Below are 18,147 nucleotides of genomic sequence, written 5' to 3'. Positions count from 1 at the left end.
CAAACATATATTACAATAGGTCTTCAGCCTAATAGGAAGACATTTTAGTTACCTCCTCCAACATTACTTGTTTGGCCATCTGCAGGTGTGCGCTTTTTGTTTCTTTTCTTTAAGAATTCTTTTGATCTTGCTCACAAATCACAACATACATTGCCTGAAATTAATTAGACTTAAAGAACATACAACTGCATGTACTTTTTGATAGTAGAGCTTCACTAAGTAATGTTCAACATTATAATATTTTGGTACTTTTTTTGGAATAACACTTGAGATTTCCCAAACACCCTGTACTATATGAGACAGACCAAGACCGATGGTCGAGCTGACATGGATGCCAAGCCTATAATTACTTCTGTTAGCATAGTTCCCAGATGTCAGATGACATTGCCTGGCTTGCCTAAAGAGAGGCAACTCTGTAGAGTGCATTGTGATCCCCCGCATATTGGACTTCTTACTCTGACCAATAAGACTTGACAAGAGCTTGAACTTACCTGAAAGAATATCACAAACACATAACTTGAGGCAGCTCAACAAACTTGCAACACACAATTGTGCATAGGGTACAAGTGTTATTATTACGCAGGAATTTGGAGAAGAAATATTTAAAAACTGTTGCAGGATAATATTTTTTAATGATTTTGTGAGGACTACTGACCAAAATGAATAAAGATCACTTATGATCTCAAACAGATCATATCAATGATTAGTGTGTTTCAAAATATTTTCAAGACCGTTTAATCTGGATAATTTGTTCAGATTATTAACTGAAACCATATATCTATGTATTGCCTCAGTTATCAACTGTGTGAAAGCAGATCAGAACCGAGGAACCAGCAACAGTCAAACCTCAGAAACAACATAGCCAGAAGGAGACAAAATTAAGTAGATGAAAGCAACATACAAGAAACAGTCAGTCTCACTACATTCAGATAATTGACCACATTACAACACCTCTCTGTGTGAAGCCGCATTCTAAATACTGCATCTGTGGCTTCTTGAACCATGCTGACGTCAGCTCTATACCAAGTCAGAATCATTCTCCAACACAACATTTCAGAAATTCCCATCTTCACAAAAGGAAAAAGCACATTCATTCAGTGTAGCCATTTTGGTGCTACAGAGATCAGAAACTACAAACGTATTAGGGTTATTGTAATTCTGAAGTGGTCATTTTAGTTTAGTTTTGGATATCAGACATTTTGATACCAATGTTTTAGCAGTTATGAACCTGTAATGCTGGCCACCATCTAAGATGATCAGGTGTCGTAAATGGTTGTGCAGAGAGGTAACAGAATGAAAAGTCTCAAATGAATGAGTTTGAAAAGTTACACTAATACATGAGGATTCAAATAATACCACATTTACAACAATGTTTACTAAAAATGGAGTATAAACACAATTCATCTGAGCCTCAAATATCATTCGCAGAAAAACAAAACAATCATCTTATATACAGATTAACATAAAATATATAAGCTAAACCTGTAATTTGTATGTAAATATGGTGTGCATCCTCTCAGTGATATGCTTTTTCCTGTACACTTACTTCCCTTCCCATCATGCTATAAATGACATCACAATATCAAATCAAATGGCATATTGTAATAACTCCCATAGCTGATCGTGTATCAAATCCCTCTGACCGTAAGTTTAAAGATGACTGTAGTTCTGGTAGGATTTAAAAAAGTCAAATAAACTAAACAACTAAAGATTTTAAGCTGTAGGATCCCAAGGTGGATGGGTGCCATTGTTTTCAGAAACCACAGCACTCCCCAGGTCAGGTCACATTGTGATCTGCCTCTAGTATATGTAAAACAATGTCAGCACCTTGCCCGACCTATAAATGGTGAATCTAAGACTTCAGCCGGATCACTTGACACTAAATACAAGAAGGGAATCAAGCACAAGTGGCTTGAAAGAACACTGAAAATGTTACCTGTACTCAGCTTGAGACACGACCATTAGTTTTGTTAGTCTTTCCACAGCATCGTTTCATTTCAGCCCAGTAAAAATAGTTTCCCCATGAAGGAAATACCATGACTGGTTCTTGAGATATGTTGCTGACAAGGGTAAAATGTTAACTCCCCTTGTGACCTAGATGTGACAGTCAATCTCACCAAACCTGACTGGGGCCTTTCTTATACTGTGGTGAATATAAGTACCAAATATGATAAGAATCTAGTCAAAGGTTCTAAGATATTCCAATTCATACATACAGATGGATGGAGCCTAAACTATATCTATAAAATCAAGGAAATAGAACCAAGCAATTATTTTTATGCAACCCATCCTATAGTTGTGATACATTTTGATGACCTCCTGACCCCTGAACCCTACCCTGTACAACATGTGTCTTTCCTGTTCTTGATCTGTCACCTACCTCCCTACACAGTGTTTACATTTATACTTGTACATCTACTGAATTCTTTAGAAAATATGTATGAATAGTCACTGCATGGAACTTCACCGAGCTGAATTCTGGAACTATTCTCAGTCCGGAACACATGAAGAACAGTAAAAAATGAGATGTTAGAAATACTGCTGACGTTTCCATGGCAACAAAAAGGGACAGGTACCATGATGAAGCATACCACAACCTACATAACATACTTGATAATGGGGCAGAGTCACCAGGTGAAATAAATAGACCATACAGACTCAGATGGACTAGATGGATGAAATCAACACTGTAAAACATAAATTCATTTGGCATCGATCAGCAATCAGGGCCCTTTCCACTCTCAGCATTACTACTACTGTGAGTTTATGTTAATAAAGTTAATAACTTAGGTCAGGAATTTAGAAGCTGTTAGCCCTAAGAATACTTTTTGGAGGAGGGCCCTGGTCAAGTAATCTGGCTTGATTGGAATGACAAATTTATACAAAGTTGATGTAAACTTTCTGGCAAACAGTTGGATGTAAACCAGCTCAGCTACATGAACAGTTTATGTAGTCAACAGACTAAACAGTAAAGAGAAGGTATATAATATGTGATATTATTTACTGTTGCTAAGTAACAGACTGATGCAATATTATATCAATGTCATGTACGGAATGGATCTTTCAAACACTTTGCTATTTACAAATGCAACTTCTGATGTGCAGATCAGTGTTAAAGCAGTAACATGTGTTCTTAGTCAAGAATGTCTGATGGGCTGTGAAACATGGTTCCAATGTGGACTGTAACAATACTAAATGGACACAAGTAATGTTGGTGTTTTGAAAATGATAAAAAACATTCATTTGTTTTACTTTCAGAGCTTAAATTCATGCAAAGAGTCAGGTCTGAGCAGGTCCTGTTGTATTCAGGAATATTTTGAACCCGTGAGTGCTGTTATTCATGTCACTTTGTTGGGACATGGAAAGTAAAAATGCTTGTTTCTTAACATAGAATTGTGGAAAAACTATTGGGTTAGAGGGCGCTGCACTCAAAAGTATCATATAATGAAGGCTTTGTACATCCCATTCTAATGCCATCATCCGAAAATTAACATATACTGGAACCAGGTGAGATACAAACAAAACCCCTACTACCTATCTGGAAGACAGACCATCAGACATTCTGTGAGTTTTTCCAGATAATATCAAGATAGTGATTCTCACATGATCAGATGAAAAAGCAGATGTGGAGATATATATACTGAAATACAACACAATTGTCATGTTACAGAGATTTAACAGAGAAAATCTCTTCAAAGTTTGTTTCCTTGGAACTGTTTTACAGTCTGCCCCTACTTCAAAACCTGTTATGTCATGTTTGATTTTCTCTTAAACACATAGTCAGCTGTTGATGCTGAATAAAACACATATCAAGACATGTTCATACTTCACATTATCATCATCAGTAACATGGAACTCTATTTACTTCGCTCGTGATCAAAATATAATGGCTGACAATTCCTCATCATAAATCTTTTAACACACAGACAGGGATTTATCTGGTGACAAGTGGCATGAGGTAATTTTCATGACTTTAACCACTTTGAAAGAATGTCATTTTGTGTATCTGCAAAATATCACTGGGATATTTAGTCATTGGTCTAGAACAAAGCCTGCACCTATCTAAAACAGCAATTAGATATGTATTCTATATATTCTAATCAATTTGACTGGTATCAGTTGCCACAATTACAGGGATTCAAAACACTTCACATCAATCAAGTCATAACTAACAATCTTGTATGCAGCATTCACAGATCACTGCTTTTCCTCTTCTAAACCTGAGTCTAACTCAAAACAACTTATTTCTTCTCTTGCTTGCTAATTTTTATTTAAACTGCTACTGCCAAACCAGGGCCTGATTCCACCAAGCAACCATCATACTACAATGACAGCAAATCTATGTTACAGGAAGGAAATATTGTTCATCTTAGTGCTAAGACTGCTTTGTGAAACTAGGTCCTCTTCCACCCTGGTTGCACACTATATATAAACATAGGTAAATATGAGTTCATATTCAGTTCCATACTAGAAAATAAATAGCATAATTCCCTAACTGTTCTGTGAGTGAACATCAACATATGTTCCATTGTCTTGTGAGCACTTTAATACATGGCAGCTGGGCCTGCTGTGACATAACATGATGGTAAGTGATAATAAATTACTGGGCAGAGTTGAGATGTCTTCCATGTAAGGCCTCAGTCGTCAGGACCAAAAAACAGTGCCGAGAATGCAAACAAGATGAACACTACACCACCAATCAAAGTCACTGAAAATAGATATGAAACTGATGTCAAAATTCTGAAACATATTGATGTCTGTTGAAACAGATCTTTTAAAAATGTAGTCAGCTTAAATTTTGAGGAAATGTTATATCAAAAACTGATCAACATATACCTCTTCACCGTGTCAAGAGAAGAGTATTGCTTGGTGCATCAATACTAGTTTCAGCTTCGTAGGTACTGAGTTTCAAAAGTTTAATTCAAACGTAAAAAAGGTACCATTCATTTTCATTTCACTAAAATATTTTAGTCTTGCAATTTTTATCTATGTTTCATGAACAATTTTTTGGACATACATTAAAAATGAACATTCAGAAAGAAATTTTGCATTTTCTCAGTCATACCAAGATTAAAGGACAGTTTAAGACACACACCTGTTCTAACTGATATCCTCTGAGCAATCATCCGCCCTCCTATCACAGCCAGCCCTGTGCAGATAGCATGACCCAGGAACCCTCCCAGCAATACACCCCAGATTTCCTGAAACACACATTCTACATGCTGCACAATCAATTAAAATATTTAAAAAACTATTATTCACATAAAAAAGGAATGACACTGAACAATTCTAAACAAAAACATTATCAAAATGGTAATTCTTGCTGCCACTGTTTCATGCCACAGTGAGCAAAATTCCAACCTCATAACTGAAGGGTTTAAATAACTGAGTAAGGCCCAAACAAACCAGTGATTATGATGTTGAGCAATATCCGACTCAGTATGGTGATACAACAAGTGCAATCAATCAAGTCATCAAGTCTTAGCTGTCTCAGCACCATGGAGTTGATTATAAATGGACAGTTGTCATACTTACCTCCCTCGCTGCTAAAACTATGGTTGCAATCTGAGACCGGTCTCCCCATTCAGCTAGAAATGTCAGGGTAAAACTTTGAAGTAACACTGTAGAGATTAATCCTGACAGTAGGCGGCGCCCTGGGGTGCGGATAACACCAGTCTCGATGTCGGTGGTTGGCATGTTCTGTTTCTGGAGCTGCACATACAAACAGAAATATATTTCTCTGCAGGTGTTAAATTGTTGACTGGCAGGCTGTACAATAAACTTCAGAACATTTTTTTCCAGTTTTATGTCAGTTCAGAAATGTTTTGATTTGATTCAATATTCTGAGGGGCAAAACTATGATTTCTAATATGTGAGTGACACTGTTTGATTGGTTATTGATTTCAGGATCAAACCAAGAGAAATTCTATGCAAAGTTAGAAATAAGGAAGAATATGGAGGTTTGACAGTGAGTTGGTCTTTGATGTACATCAAAACAGACAGGTGATATGATACTCCAGATCACACATCCACTATTTGAGAAAAATCTGTCCGTACCTCATCCTCACGCTTCTTGAGATCTGCCTGCACTTCTTCATATTCTTCCTGACCCTCGTCTGGCGACATGGCCCACCCTACAAACCGAATGAGTGAGTTTACACTTTAACATCATTTCACTTAACACATTTTAAACTTGGACAGCTGAGAAGAATCAGAAATGTCATACAAGTCATGAGGATTTTACTACTTTGGTGAAAACCATGAGCACTAGCATCAGTTTTGAATAATTTGAACGAGAAAAGGACCATTCGACATTGTCAGGATATATCTTAACATAGTAATTTGTGTGAAAAGTTAACGTAGAGAGTGAAAAAACTACTGTACACCATAGATTTGTGTGAGTAGACAAGTGGGGTTATAATAACCCAAGAGTTGTTCCCCTTGAATATGAGCTATTACTCTCTACAAAATACATATAAAGCAACCTTATCTTTTACTCACCCTCCTTCAACATCTTGATACCAAACACAGCAAAGAGCAGAGAGGATACATAGTAAGTATAGGCCCGTGGAATCACAGTTGTAGCATACCCAACTAAACCTGTTACAACAGAACAACAGTGAAGTTACTGCTTGTCTTACTATGTTCCACCAGAAATATCCAGGTGGTCCCGCACAGGTCATGTCAACCCAACACCAATATTCTATACCTAAGGCTCTATGTAAACCCTGTATCATCAGGACTTTTTGGACAAAACAGGGATTGAAAAGATGGAAATTAAAGTAAGGACATTATATCACTTGGAAAATTTGCCAATTCAGCATTATACAAGCTCATTAGAGTTCATAATAACTTCTGCAACACTTCTAAGAGAAGTGTTTGCTAAGACTGTTACTTGAACAATCATTTGATAAAATTTTAAATTCTTTAAAATAATTTAACATAACATTAAGTTTCCTGTGTCACAAAGATCAGACACAGGACCCTGAAAATGATTTTCATAACATACCTGAGAGGATGGTCATAAAGATGAGAGCGCCTAGAGCTCCAGTCAAGACGGTGAGACGTGAGTGTCGCATTGCCATAATGGCAGCAATGAAGAAAGTCTTGTCTCCCAGCTCTGACACAATGATAACAGACAAAGAGGCAATGAAACCATGGATGAAGCCAAGGTCACCTTTCCTCTTCCGCAGGTGATGAAGGATGCCATGTTCATCTGACCACCACTCTTCCTCCTCAGATGTCTGCAGACAGAATCAGAGATTCTGATGTTATGTACATGTTTGCTGACAGAATCAGGGATTCTGATGTTATGTAGAATTAGAGATTCTGATGTTATGTAGATGTGTGCAGACACAATCAGAGATTCTGATGTTATGTAGATGTTTGCTGACAGCATTAGAGATTCTGATGTTATGTAGATGTCTGCAGACAGAATCAAAGATTCTGATGTTATGTAGATGTTTGCTGACAGAATCAGAGATATGATGTTATGTAGATGTTTGCTGACAGCATCAGAGATATGACGTTATGTAGATGTTTGCTGACAGCATCAGAGATTCTGATGTTATGTAGATGTCTGCAGACAGAATCAGAGATTCTGATGTTATGTAGATGTTTGCTGACAGAATCAGAGATTCTGATGTTATGTAGATGTTTGCTGACACAATCAGAGATTATGATGTTATGTAGATTTTGATGTTATGTAGAATCAGAGATTCTGATGTTATTTAGATGTCTGCAGACAGAATCAGAGATTCTGATGTTTTGTAGATGCTTGCTGACAGAATCAGAGATTCTGATGTTATGTAGATGTTTGCTGACAGAATCAGAGATTCTGATGTTATGTAGATGTTTGCTGACAGAATCAGAGATTCTGATGTTATGTAGATTCTGATGTTATGTAGAATCAGAGATTCTGATGTTATTTAGATGTCTGCAGACAGAATCAGAGATTCTGATGTTTTGTAGATGCTTGCTGACAGAATCAGAGATTCTGATGTTATGTAGATGTTTGCTGACAGAATCAGAGGATTTAATGTTATATAGATGCCTGCAGACAGAATCAGAGATTTTAATGTTATATAGATGTCTGCAGACAGAATCACATATAGGTGCCTGCAAACAAAATCAGAGGATTTAATGATATATTATACAGACATTTGCAGACAGAATCAGTGGTTTTAATGTTATATAGAGGTCTGCAGACAGAATCAGAGGATTTAGTGATATACAGGTAGTACCGTACATTCTGCAATACCCCTGGTTTCATGATTCCATTCTTGTATGGTACACACCCTAGATGCATTCATAATATCTTAGCTTTAAAGATCATATATACCCTAGTAGGGTACAAATACAAAATCACTTGCTGACATCGCTATAAATGAAACCCCGCCATTAAAACTACTCATTTCGACCTTTAATTAACTTAAATCGATTTTCAGACGCAAGCGAAATTTCAACCAATCAGATCGGCGCGTCTCCATGACCTAATTGTAGGTATAGAAATGAGGGTATTCAGCATGCAGTATTCATCTACATTTCAGGGGATAAACTATTTCGTTTACAGGTTTGTACAAACCTGAAATTGCGAAAGCTGCTGTGAAAAATGAAAGCTGTATGTTCTCACAATCTACTATCATTTAGTTTTGTGTCCTGCTTTGCCTAGTTTTCGAGTTACAATCCTTGTTTTCATAGACGATTCTATCAAAATCACTTGGTATCGCTAGGTTGTAATCCGTGTTAGGTGGTATAAACCTACACATTAATTGTCATCATTCACTTGATGCTCAGTTAATGAATTTATAACAGGTATAATTAGTGGTAACGCCACTCAGATTACCAAACAAAGGCCCCAATTTGGCATTTCTTTTGTCTGGATCGATCAAAGGATTAACCAATAACATGCTGATTGATTAATTAGTTTTAGGCGGATTTAAATGGGGGATTTGTCAAAAGGTAGTGTTTATGCATGTACATTTACCAGTCCATACTGAATACCCTCTGTCGTGTCTGTGTCTATGTTTAAACAACACCCTTCTTTCAAAGGATTAACCGCCAATACATTGATTGATTGCATACAAGTATGATTATAAAGTAATTAGGATTTTGACACCAAATATAAAGACGCATATTGACAAGTGTCTACATACTGGTGAGTGAACGTTACAAACCAAGTAAAATTAGCAAGTGAAGAAATTTATCGCGCAGTATTTTCACTTCGACACCGACCTCGCTTAGGTTATGTTACAGGTTGTGTCATGCAAACTTCTTTTGTTAACAATTCAAATACATATTTAACTACTAGTAGAAAGTAGTTTTCATATTCTAACTTGATGAAAACAAATCATAATCTCATTAATACGAATGGATTTGACTTCACGTTTTTCAAAAATGGCTGCAACCTGTCTTAGGATGAATGCTATTTAAGTTTGTTTTCACCGACTTACAAAATCAAAATTACTTTTCACTGGTAGTAAAATATGTATTTTATTGATGGACATTAGGATTTTACATTACATTGCTAATACCATAACAATTTCACTCTTGGAAGTCGTCAATATAAGGGGCCAATATAATATTACTTACGATAATACTGTCACTTCGACCACAACCACGTTTCCGAGGAAAAAGCGTTATATTCATGCAAAATCCTTTTGGTCAGCAATGTGTAGTGAGCAGTCTTATTTTCATAAACTCAATGAAACTTGATCTCCATTTTCTATCCTGGAAGTGTGGTAAGGCGCGAACCATCCAATTTAGTATGTACCAAAGGCTTCCACAATGCTCGCTTTGCACACACTAACAACCAATTTGAGCACAAACTATAGGGTCCAGTGGAAATCTGTGCATAGTGACACCATCACCCGACCCCAAGGAGCAACTGACGGCAACACAACAATTCGGCAATTCAGTCTTTGGTGACTTCGAGAAATCAGCAAAATGACAAGCTTCCTACACATTTTCTTTACAACTAACTGAAAATTGTTCCTTCTATGACGTCAATGTAGGGCTCTGGCGACAGAGTTACATAACCAGTCTGCAATTTCGTTTGCAGGCAAGAGAGAAGCAGATGGCTTTTTAGCAACTTTTGAGCGCTTGGTATTAATTAACCACAAGTTTGGGTTTTTTTTTTAAAAAATGGTGTTCCTTTTATGACTAACCAGAAGTCTTTCATATGCAGTGGTAAAAAGAGTACCCAAAAATTGAGTTTAGTCAAATGTCATGGTGGTCTGATTAATTGAAATAATGAAGGGTTTGTCACAGTAACTCGACAACCAAGCAGTCAAACATGTTTTCTCATTATCGAAAAACAAAAATTTTGGTACACTTGTTTGCATCAACAATATTTTCACAAGGATGGTTCTGACTCCATGAAATTTATGTTCCTAACAAACTAGCAATCCATTATAGATCTGAAATTTGCGAATGCATCTAGCACAATTTGTACAAAAAACCCCCAAAGAACTACATATTTTTTCTATATTTTTGAGTGCATCAACAAAGATTATGGGAATACTTGATAAATGATGCAAACCATGATTGATGCAAAGTACCAATTATCAATTATGATACTGGAACCAATTCCCAACACTAGTCAAATGAAATGAGAGTCGTGAAGGTCCTGGGGTAAAATAGGCCTTCAGCAACCCATGCTTGCCATAAAAGGCGACTGTACTTGTCGTAAGAGGCGACTAATAGGATTGGGTGGTCAGACTTGCTGACTGGGTTGACACATGTCTTCAGTTCCCAACTGTGCACATCGATGCTCATGTTGTTTATCACTAGATTGTCTGGTCCTGACTTGATTATTTACAGATCGCCGCCATATAGCTGGAATATTGCTGAGTGTGGAATAAAACTAAACTCACTCACTCAAATGTAATGACACTGAAGATAGCTACAAGATAGATCCAGTTACAAGCATGGGCATGAAAAACAGATTGAGATGGTTCTGTCATTCCTGAATTCCTATACTTTCATGAAACAATGGTGCTGCAAACAAAACATGTCATCTCGCCATCAGTTCCCAAGCATGCATGAAGGTAACTCATGCAAAAGAGAGTTCATACTGATTCATACAGTTGTGTCTTATCATGATAAATGCAAATTGATTTTAACAACTGAAGTGGTGCTATAATCCTAAGATATAACAACCCTATAATAATTATCAACCATCATCATTGATCACACCTCAATCTGTGAACACCAGTTAATTCCAATAAATATGTGGATAAGGGAGTGTTTATTGAATAACTTATACTTCAGCAAAAACAATAAATCGAACATAACCATATGATTGATCATAGTTGTAAATGGCACTAACTACATAAAAACAGAAAGGTTTAAGTACAGCTTCTGTAAATTTGAAACTGTACCTGTCTCATAAAAATATTGTTTTGTTTCAATTAGTAACCAAACTGTCCAGATTTATCATGTTTATGTGGTGTTTGATGTCAATGTGTCTCCATTACCGGGTCAGGATCAATGGCCAGTAAATTTAATGAGGAAATTAGGTAACAGACAATGTATTCTGACATAACAAAGTTGATAAACATATTCTCTTGCTGAATTTTTCTTTGAAAGGCAGATGCTTTTTTGGTCTAGTTCCACTGAATACTTGTTTCTGTGCTTGTGAAGTAATTTTGCATGTATTATCACCTATGTAGGTGATTTACACAAGTTATGAGTGTAGCTTCATCGCTAAATCAATCTTCAACAACAAGTGGAATATCTGACAGCAAAATAGTCTAATCCACTGACGTGTTGGTGGTTTGTTTGCTGTCCACTATGTAATATATAAATGCAAAATGAGAGACCTGTATAATGTAATTACCTATAATTTAACCTAATTCACCAACAACATCAAGTATTAAAGGAAGTCATGGTAGAATGGGAATTAACATAAAATGTGATATCAGAAAATTCAGTTGAGAACTAAGACAGGGATATTTGGAATCAATTTCTGCATTGCTATTCTATATATTGTACTCACATTTCTGTGATGTTTTATAGCTTTATGTTCAGTCTTACTGATTTCTTAACAATTGCAATGTTTGCTGTTTCTAAGCCCATCAATGTTGACAAATAACATTTGGTTTGACAATATATCATTTTGTTTCAATATGCATTGTACCATTTCTCTGGCACATGTTTTCCACAATGCAAAAGAGGTGTCCAGGTGAAAGGCACAGACAACTTAATGCACACCAATCATTTCTAGTGTTCTCATTTGAGCAGAGTTATCATGAAACATGTTTTTGGGGAGAATGTTGTTCATGAACATTACAGATGTCAAGATTCCGACCAATAAGATGTTTAAATTGGCTTGCATTATGAATAAACATATAATGTAAATGGCAAAGTGACCACATGATTGCAACAAAAGGAAATGTGTGTCATTATCAGTATAGTTCTGCATAACACTCTACAGCAACATTGTCAATATGACAGATACAGGTAGCAGGTGTTTTTCATAGATTTACTCAGCTGTAAGCTAGGAACATTAACCACCCGTACCTGCTCGCAGCCCTTGCTGTTAGTGAAACCCCTTGATACAAGGTCTAGAGTCACCAGGAAGGTTTCATCACAGCACAATATTGCATCTGGACCACATAATCCAGTGATATACAATATGTTCATGAATTAATCCAATGGGATACAATGACACATGCCAATTAGTCTCTTCTTAAAACAAGCACAGGTGCCTTGCTTTGGCAAAACTACAGAGTACATAGTCTTAAGCCCATTTATTTTAAACATGTCTCATATCCCAATGAGTTTTGTTTTGGTACTCAATGCCTCATTCAGCAATATTCCTCTGAGTGAGTGGATTTAGTTTTAGTTGCTTTTAACAAAAGGAAGGGACACGTGAAATGGGCATCACACGTTGTACCCATTGAGGACAATTAAACACTGTGATCAGCCATGACAGGAACTAACTCATCCTTACTTAGAATCACATGTAAGCAGTAGAACACTTGTAATTAAAACAGATTAACAGAAAAAAATGATGTAGATTTTCAAGGTCTTGGATTTGTGGTTTATTCTCATGGCCATTTGAAGTAAATGAGTCATGGCCCTTTTTAATTAAAAACCTATGTTCTATTGTCTTATTATAGTAGATCTTAAAGGATACAATATTTGTTCTCATTACCAGACCTCTAAATGATCAATAATCATGACAAACTTGCATCGGATACATTCTGAATGCACAGGGTGCATTATTCATGAGAGAAAGATACTGTTTTGCTAACATGATTAATATTTTCCTATAATAAACCTACACATTTACATTAATGACATGTGCTTCATCGATTTCTGATTACTACTTCATTCTACATGACTTGGGCAAATTCTAACAATTTGTTACAGCAAGTATTTGTCTTATGAATAAAATCAATTACAAACTAGTACAGAGCAAGCATAGATTCTAGTCTATACTGAAAATCTTCAAAGGACAAATTGTTTTCAGCACAAATCATTGTTATTTCACAGAAACCAGAGGTACATAAAGTCTACTTCCTGTTTCAACTAGATGAATAAAATTAATTGTTTGAGTATACTGCAAACCAAACTGATAAAGTGTCAAGGCTCATAAATGATAACATTACACACAAGAGTAGAGTAAAATGCACAAAATCATCTGAGTCTGAGAATCTAGACAACCCAAGGCACTACATACTGTGTGTCCAGGTAAGAATACAGGAATCCAAGGTTGGTGTACTGTGCCACTTTACTTGATTTCCTATGAGTTTATCGATGTCATGTCCTTGCATTTTAATCAGAAAATTTTCATAATATCCCCACTGCATATTTCAGTGTTTCAATGGACGCACACGTAAATTATTGTTGTCAGTCTGTATGCCTATAGGGAATAACTCATTTCCCAGTAAATGCCTGTAAGCTTAAAAGACTAGTCAGTGTTATAAACTGGTTCACTTTACAAGTTCACTGTAAGAGCTTACCTGGAGGTATACACTATGGATAAAATCTCATTAATAGTGAAATGATAACCACTGATAATGATATCTAGAATCTCCTTAACCCCTTATCAGGTGCCTCTCATAAACATTACAACTGTTGCATAACATTATGTAAACACAGTAATGGTATCAGTACTGTGACCTTCCTAAAGTGAGCAGCATGACTCCAAACCTAATGTGATCTTAAGTATTTGGCTGACCTCAAGTTACAGGTAAATGTATATGATGCCATAAAACATGATCTCCAACACAGGACATTTCTCCATGTAGGCTGAAGCTAGTGTGAAGTGAGACAATATCAAGGGAGAAATATATATGCTACACTTGTTCATGGCAAGGAAGTTTTGCTGCAGAAAAGTCATACGCCATACATGAATGGTAACAAATACATCACATATGTCTATATAATCAATCAACCTTGGTTTTTGTTTATTCAATCATTCCATCATCATGAGTTATTAAGTGATAAATCCAATAAAGGGGAAATAAATATAGTTCAGAGTTGCAGAAAAGCATAACAGTTTCAGGACTCCTGTACCTTATAGCAGGTGATCTCATGCAACTATGATAAAGGTAAACTACAATACAAAACAAGCTATTTAAATGAGGTTTTTGGATTTCTTTATATCATGATATAGCAGTCTTCAAAATTCTTCCAGTGTATGACTTGTTTTGTGGACAAGTACAAAAATTACTTCACAAGTGATAAACAGTTTGTAGCAGGTGTTGATTGAACCAGGTGAAAATGTACATGCTTACATGTCCTTATCGGTAAATTCAGTTCCAGCTTGTAGCCCAATTAAAGCATTGAGAACCAACTACTGTCCTCAAAGGCTACCAGTAAATGAGGATGACCATGACAAATATTTGTTATCGATGCAGTTCAACACTCTAAGGGAAGAGAGAGAGAGACTAGAGTGACTTTTTAAAGCTCTGTGAGTTGGTTCACATGCACCTTTCACAAATATTGTTTGAGCAGGCTGTATTTCAGGTCTAAAAGAATACTGTTTTAAATATCTGAGTCTCTTGTGATTTCAGAGAGTAAATACATCATCAAACACCCTACACATTAAAATTCTACATGTTTTCTGTGGAAGTTATTCTGGCATGTCACATGTGACTGATGGAAATACTGGCACTTAATGCCTTGCACCATAACAAAATATTGGAAAATACAATAGCTCTGGTAAAAACTTATCAAACTCACAAGTAAAATGTTCTTGTAATGCCAAGACCGAAGTATTCAAAACATGTTGAACCTTTATTGTTACTGAAACTATATATGTCATGCTAAAAATATGCCTACAGGCTAACCAATTAGTAAAACATTGGAAAATAACAAGCAGCATTATATCAACTATTCTGGGATGAACTGTAACATCTGGAAGGCAGTAATGACATACATAGGAATATAGCATGCTGATGGGTTAAGCTTTATGGCCATCATGGCTGTCACAACTTCTCTCCCTTCATAATAACAAAGACTAACTGTGGTCATAACCTGATAAAACCAGAATATATACACTTCATACAACCAGTATTAAATCAGCGCCCATTGAAGAGTACATTCTACAGCATCAAATGTGCCTGTATTCAATCTTGAAATGATAACAATGCATTTGTCTTTGGGAAAATCTCTCTGTATAATTTTCACTCACTTTAACAACACTTGCTTTTGTCAGTTATTAATACTATGTGTAAAACCCTTGGTTGATTCTACTTGCCTGAACGTATTATTTGACATCATTTTAAGTAAATCTTGGTGCCTATGTATTCTTTGCAGCAGTCAGAAAGCATCCTTTACATTACTTAAAGGTCACATGCAACCAAAAAATGAAACATAATTAAAACACATTTATCACTTATTCATGACATATAATATACATTGCTGCTTTTAAAAAAACAAATAAACACAATTATAAGCGTACAAACTCGATTCAAAAGTGCAATATTTTGTACTTCCCCCGAAACGAAGCCCTCGGGAGACCGAACCCAGTCATAGCGGGTGGATATGCACTCAAGTGTAACGACGGCTTCCGATTGGCTGTTTCATTTGCTGATATGGCAAGGGTTCATTGTGTGTACAGAAAGATGATCTGTTTGATGGGCATTTTAGAAGTATAGCCAGTCACAAGAAAGTAAGATTCTTTATTGACTACAACTTCTTTTTGTGTACTTGATGCGTCGTTTCAATATGGATTCATATACTGTTGTCAAACAAAATTATATGCACTAAAAGAAGTCGTTATCCATGAAGAATGTATATAGAGATGTTGGGTTTGGAAAATATCTGTTCTCTGAATTTGCGTTCGATCCAATAAAAAATCATGTCTGTAAAGATGGTAAATTACTGGGTGGCTGGAATCTGTCATTCGTCCAAGTACAAAGCAGGACTTAAAACTGACAAGAGTTTGCACCAGTTTCCGTCATATACAGTCATCCGAAAAAAAAAGAATGTAGTTTGTTTGCAACCCACAGACATAAAAACATGTCATGTGTATCACACGTGCCTAATTACATAATGTGGCAAACACGGGACTCGGGTGCACGAGTCATAAATCAACATATTTTCTTTATGTCGTATAGTCTGATAGGTGTTAAGTTTAAATTGCACGTGGTCAGTGATTGAAGCTGTGTATTGCATGTTGTCTTTAGCAGACAGGCAGGTGTGAATAAACCAGACACTGAGCTTTCTCTGTGACAGAGACTGCTTACCACAATCAACAAGTTGTTTTTACGTAACAAGTAGATTATTTACTTGTTTGTGTACACAACCAAGACTAGACTACTGCTCACGCCCTCAGACGCTGGGCATGCATGTTGTTTCAAGCACCGCGAGCCTATTCACTGCGCATGCGTTATGGACTGGGGGGAATTTAGTGAAACGTTTGAACTCCGATTTTGCAGGCTTTTTTTTCATCACGTTTTTTTCAACTTTATAGGTTGAATTGGCATTTTTTATGATTTGTTTCGGTAAGTGCACACCGAAAGGTACCAGAATCTGCAAAGTTGTGTTTTACGTTGCATGTGACCTTTAACGAACACTATGGTAAGAATAGCTGCAAGCCTCATAAAAGGTTCACTAGAAGTACCATCTTTGGGTATGATATGGGTATTAAATCAAACCATTAAAGATATTGTCATAAAGCAAATACACTATCCACTGGGCCATATGACAGTCCACAAAGATACACAAGAAGTGCAGGGTAAAAAAACAAGCAAGGATAGACACAAAAAGGTCAGAAATGTACTGTTATTTTCACCAGTCCTAAAAAGGGTTACAGAGTCGCTATCTAACTAATGCTAGTTTATATGAATGTCACTAGTCCTTCACCAAATGTATTTGTCTAAAGCACACAGAGTCATTATATTTTTAAACCATGCATGATACTCATAACAAAGTGTCAGATGCAGGTGTCACTTACTGTTTGAAATCACTGGTGATATAAATTGTCTTGATTTGGTGCAGCACACACCCTTTTTCGGTAAACATGAAATGTAAACCATGTACTCAGCCAAGTAACTTTGTGACATGAGCATTATGTCCATCCCGTCATTAGTAAAAAGCTGTTTAACTTCTGGAGATGCAATTCATGAAAATACATGTTGATAGAACAGGCTTCAGTATAATAACAAGTACTCTTTCTTACCTTTGTCTTTTCTTTATCTTTGTCCTTATCTTTTGTTTCCGACACCTTATGATCGTCTAGTAACCTTCTTCCCGGTAAATGGCCAACGTTTTCCACATTTACAGAATGAGAATAACAATCCACTAACAAACATAGTTGAAATACAAATAGAAAAGTACAAACAAGGCGAACAATTCTTGGTGACTTCGTGAACATTTTCCTGGTACTGAGACCAAATTTTGAGTTAAACGATCAAAGAAATAAACAGTCCAGCAAAGTCGTTCACAAACACTCAACGTGGAACACCAATTCAAATCAGACAATATTGCCCCAGACAAACCGGTGACATGTCATGGTGATGAGTGGATCGAGTAATGTCCCTTTATTTATAGGCCAGTCAAACTCCATACAGCGATATTTCGTTTCTCAGAGACATTGTAAACGAGGGTGGTACGCGCTGTGTGGAGCTTGATACGCCATGTCTATTCATCGGTGTTACACTAAATATGCACCTCGTGAACTATGTCGAA

General features: G+C 36.4%; 1 protein-coding gene across 1 annotated transcript; it reads right to left on the bottom strand.

Annotated features, from left to right (window-relative positions):
- Nucleotides 1-4,253: 4,253 nt before the first annotated feature.
- LOC137274576 (putative divalent cation/proton antiporter TMEM165) lies at nt 4,254-18,001 on the bottom strand. Its single transcript, XM_067807840.1, has 7 exons — nt 17,639-18,001; nt 7,010-7,244; nt 6,502-6,600; nt 6,058-6,134; nt 5,536-5,712; nt 5,096-5,201; nt 4,254-4,708 (listed from the first exon to the last, which is right to left on the bottom strand). Exons 1-7 carry the CDS (start codon nt 17,831-17,833, stop codon nt 4,638-4,640), a joined length of 960 nt encoding a protein of 319 aa, XP_067663941.1. The 5' UTR covers nt 17,834-18,001; the 3' UTR covers nt 4,254-4,637.
- Between the last annotated feature and the right edge of the window lie 146 nt (nt 18,002-18,147).

Source organism: Haliotis asinina, chromosome 2, assembly GCF_037392515.1.
Source record: "Haliotis asinina isolate JCU_RB_2024 chromosome 2, JCU_Hal_asi_v2, whole genome shotgun sequence".
Taxonomy (NCBI): Eukaryota; Metazoa; Mollusca; class Gastropoda; order Lepetellida; family Haliotidae; genus Haliotis; species Haliotis asinina.
The sequence above is the reverse complement of the archived record's forward strand: the minus strand, read 5'-3'. Positions and strand labels throughout refer to the sequence as shown.